Source organism: Gavialis gangeticus, unplaced genomic scaffold (genome assembly GCF_001723915.1).
Source record: "Gavialis gangeticus isolate Ggan-Ray unplaced genomic scaffold, GavGan_comp1, whole genome shotgun sequence".
Lineage (NCBI taxonomy): Eukaryota > Metazoa > Chordata > Crocodylia > Gavialidae > Gavialis > Gavialis gangeticus.
The window spans coordinates 31,376,396-31,380,464 of NW_017729030.1; the positions used below are offsets into that span (position 1 = coordinate 31,376,396).

The 4,069-nt window shown below is 39.6% G+C and overlaps 1 protein-coding gene across 3 annotated transcripts in view; it reads left to right on the forward strand.

The window, feature by feature from the left end:
- ABHD18 (abhydrolase domain containing 18) overlaps positions 1-4,069 on the forward strand; it is a 48,978-nt gene that overhangs the window by 35,119 nt on the left and 9,790 nt on the right. For all 3 annotated transcript variants that reach the window (XM_019522084.1, XM_019522085.1, XM_019522086.1), the window contains one exon: positions 2,346-2,724. In XM_019522084.1, coding sequence (XP_019377629.1) covers positions 2,346-2,724 — 379 coding nt within the window. The remainder of the gene's footprint in view (positions 1-2,345; positions 2,725-4,069) is intronic.

Consider the following 4,069-nt stretch of genomic DNA (forward strand, 5'->3'; position numbering starts at 1 on the left):
AAAAAAAAAAATGCAGCTCCTGATTCAAGTATTTTAAATTATTTATGATCCCATAAAGACATGATGGAAGCAAGTACATAATTTTTTATTTTTTCTAATAGAAAAAGAAATCTAGTTTGTGGAGATTTTGTATTTTGGGGGTGACTGTGTCCAAAAGAACACTACTGTAGAATATACTATGATTATTTTTTTACTATTGTCCTGGATGTCCTATACTTTCCTTGTTTAGGTAACATCATTCTATCTGTTTTGTTGCTTTCTCTTGCTGGCTTATTTTTATGCCCTGGGTTCTAGGTCTGATACTTGTTTCTCTTAGTGTTTTGATAACTTACCCAGTGGCACTACTTTGATGCTTTGCTTTGACATCTTTTGTTCTGGTAAACCCCTCTGAATCACCTAAGGTGTTCACAAGAACAGAAATGGCAGCTGGCTTCTCCAGCCTTTGTCTCAAATATAAATGGTCTTTCTATCTTCTAAGTATCCACAGGCGAGTGGATTTTTCAGCCTATAGCCTATTTTTCAAACGCGTTATGGGATGGATGGGGTCAGTAAAGCAGACTAAATGAATGTGTGCCAAGTGCGTTAATGATGCAATGGGATATGATCCCAACAGTCGCACCTCCTGCAACACCACACGTGCATGCCAGGAGGCATGATTTGGGGACTGGGGATCAGATCCCAATTGCACCCTTTTCCACTTGCCAGTACTGGGGGAACCATCAATCATGATCATGAGCTTCCCTTGTGCTGGCATGTTGTAAGCTAGGTCCAGGGCTGGGGTTAACAATAAACTGATTATTGGCCTCAGCCAGGGACTTCACCAGGGTCTTTATGGAATCAACTTGCAGCTGAGTCAACTGGGATGTGGCTCATGCTGCCAACACACCCCTGCAAAGAGAGGGAGGAAAATAATGTTTATGGAAAAACTCATCAGAGATGCTTATCACAGCAAGACAGTAACTTTGCCAAGTTATATTTTTCTGTGGGACAGGACTGCCTCATGAGAGTTGCTTTTTAATAAGCTAATGCCCCTCTTCTTCCCTGTAGGCCAGCATCTGTGGCTGAACTATACTTCCCATAATCTCCTGTATTCTCTTGTGTAGTGGAGTGAGAAGGGCATCAAGAGTCACAAAGATGCTTCAGATTCACTATCCCTCTGACATACTGTAGTTTTATCAATAATTTGTCACCTTACCTCGTTTTCTTTTAGTCTATGCAAAACTATTACAGTATTACTATTTTTTTTCAGTACCTTCTTTGGTTTAATACTGTTACGGCTATTGATTTTTAACACTATTGTGTAAAAGCTGATTTTTCTCCTTTTTTGTGCTTGTGTTTTTTGGATACAAAGCTTATAATGTATTTGTATTGCTAAATTCACTATTTTGGTACAATAAAGTATGAAAATTCAGGTTCTCATGTATAGTTGTCTGTTGGATCCCAGTCATTTGTATCTCATCCATTTTACTATTTATTTGCAAAAAAAATGAATGCGTTAAGAATGAGAGTACCAAAAAGAATGGAAACAGAAAAGACTGTATTAAATGAAGCTATTTTTCAAGTACTTTCTCCATTTAAAAATTTCCCTGTATATTGTCACTTTTAAAGGCTGTTAACACTACTGGCATTTGCCAGTTGAGTAGAGATGAAAACTAATTGAGATCTAACAACTGATGATCTTTTATGTACAGTAGTTGCATTTTTAAGTAGACACATACCTGTTGCATAATCACCACTGTATTTTGAATACTTATTGCTGTACGGTTTTCTGTTTGGGAAAGGCACCAAATATCAAGAGACGGTAAGGCTTTCATTCATTGACCGAGCTGCATACTAGACTTTGGATATTGTTTGTGCATATATCTCTGTACTTGGAGCTGTTTTCATAATTTTGTGAGTGCTCGTCATCCCATTTGAAATTGGGGAAGAATTTAACCCCCTAGATTCGCATGGATTGTGGGAGTTTTTTCATGGATTGTGGGAGTTTTTTGCCTTCCTCTGTAGCAGGGGGTGTGGCCCTCTTTTTGGATCACTTGAGCATATTTTTAATAAACTTTGCAGCATCAAGATGTTGGCTGTCATTGTCTTCCTGCTTTTACATGTGTCAGGTTAGGATGCTATAATTTGTGGTTGTGAGACAGGGTTGCCTGTGTAGTTTTAGGACTAGGATTGGATAGACATGCGTTTGCTTGGGATGGTTTGGGTAGGAATGACCCTGCCTCAGGCAGGGGGTTGAACTAGATGACCTGAGGTTCTTCCAGCCCTACTTCTTTTTTCTGTGATTCTATGAATTCCCTGACCAATCAGTCTAAGAATCCCTTAATAAAACACCTGTTTCTTTTTAGACAGATTCTTTCAAGATGGGGCAAGACTTCGTTAAAAATGCCCCCAACAGCGTGGACAGTCTGAATGATCTAGATCTGTCTTCCCAACTGTTCGACCTGAATGCTACAAGTGAAATTGTGCCTAAAGAAGCTATTCATTGCCTTAGCACAAGTAAAAGTACTGTAAGTGCCTCCTCGGAGAGACTCTTGCTGCAAGACGCTCCTAAAATACAGTGTATGAATCAGACATTTTCAACTAGTAGCTGTAGCAGCAATTACTTCCCCAACCAACAAGAGCATCAGTTGTATGGAGAAAGGAATAGAGGTGCTTTACAAAGAGAATCACTGAGGTTCATGAAAGGAGTTATGGATGAATGCACCCATGTAGCTAATTTCTCAGGTATTTGTTTGTTTGTTTTAATATGGGGTATTTGAAATGGTCTGCAACAGCTCTTTTATTTGAATGGTTTCTGCATATAGACGTTTGTAGAATTAGCATCTTTTAGTGCTGAGCTGTAGTGCTGAGTGGAGAGCAAGGTTGAACGCTAGTTGCTACACTTCCATTCTTGATTCTGAATATGTGGAAAAGGGAGAAGTCCTAATCTTGACTCGCTTCTTTTTCAAGATGCAGGGAGCACAGACTACACTTTTGTTTTTTCCTTCAGTTCCTTCATGGCTGTTTTTTTTTTTTTTGTTTGTTTGAGTTATTCTAGCTCTTATTGAAAAGAAAAAGAAATAGCAGTTGACTCTCTTTTGGGACTGAATGGTTGCCTCAGCTTGCTGTTGGGAAGGCTTTTCAGGTCCAATCAGACAGATCTGGTAATGCATAAATCCAGTAGTGACTTAGGATGTTCATTAGCTTAAGTGGCTGTGTGCGCGTGACTTCACCAGGTTAAGTCCAGTGCTGAGGTTCTAGCACAATAGACGTGGCATGGAAGTTTCTGGATCTCTTCATAATTTGTTGTCGAGGTTCTGACATCATTGACTAGTCAACTTAAAGTAGTTTGGGTGTCCACAAGATCCCTTGATGCATCTGGGTCACTGCCAAGGTCATATAGCTGTGGTCCCTGGTAAGCAATTCAAAATTAGTCTGTTGCTCATCAACACTCCTATAGTCTGGATCATGTAAGTGTAGTAAAGCTTGTCACTACAGTTCACTGTAGTCTTTGCCTGCAGTACCCCCAGCTCCATATGTCAGCAGTACAATCCTGAGGATCTAGTTGATTGCCATTTCCTTGAATTGTTTTGGTGCATTGTGTGAAAAGCTCTAAATTTTGGATTAGACTGTACCCTGCTCAGGTGGCAGTAGCATTCTTTGATTCATCTGAGTTGAGAGAGAAAAGCAATTTACACAAGTTTGTTTGGTGCCAAAGATGAAGGACTATTTAAGAGGTATGGTATCCAGTATCAGTAACATCAGGGTCCCTTGTTTAACCCAGGTCAGCTAAATCCCATGCTAGCATAACTGGCTATAAAATGTTATATGTCATAATTCCCTGAATTAAGATCTGCATATTCTTGATGTAATGGTGGACTTAACTCTACACATAGCTGTCCAGTGCTCAGAGTTTAGCACTCTGTTCAAGAGAATCATGCTCAGGAAAGTTCTCTTGCATAAGTACCTGAGGTCTTCAATTTATACAGATTGAGGGTGGTGCTGAGAATCACTAAGACTTTGTGTGTGTGTGTGTGTGTATGTATGTATGTGTGTGTGTGTGTGTGTGTGTGTGTGTGTGTGTGTGTAT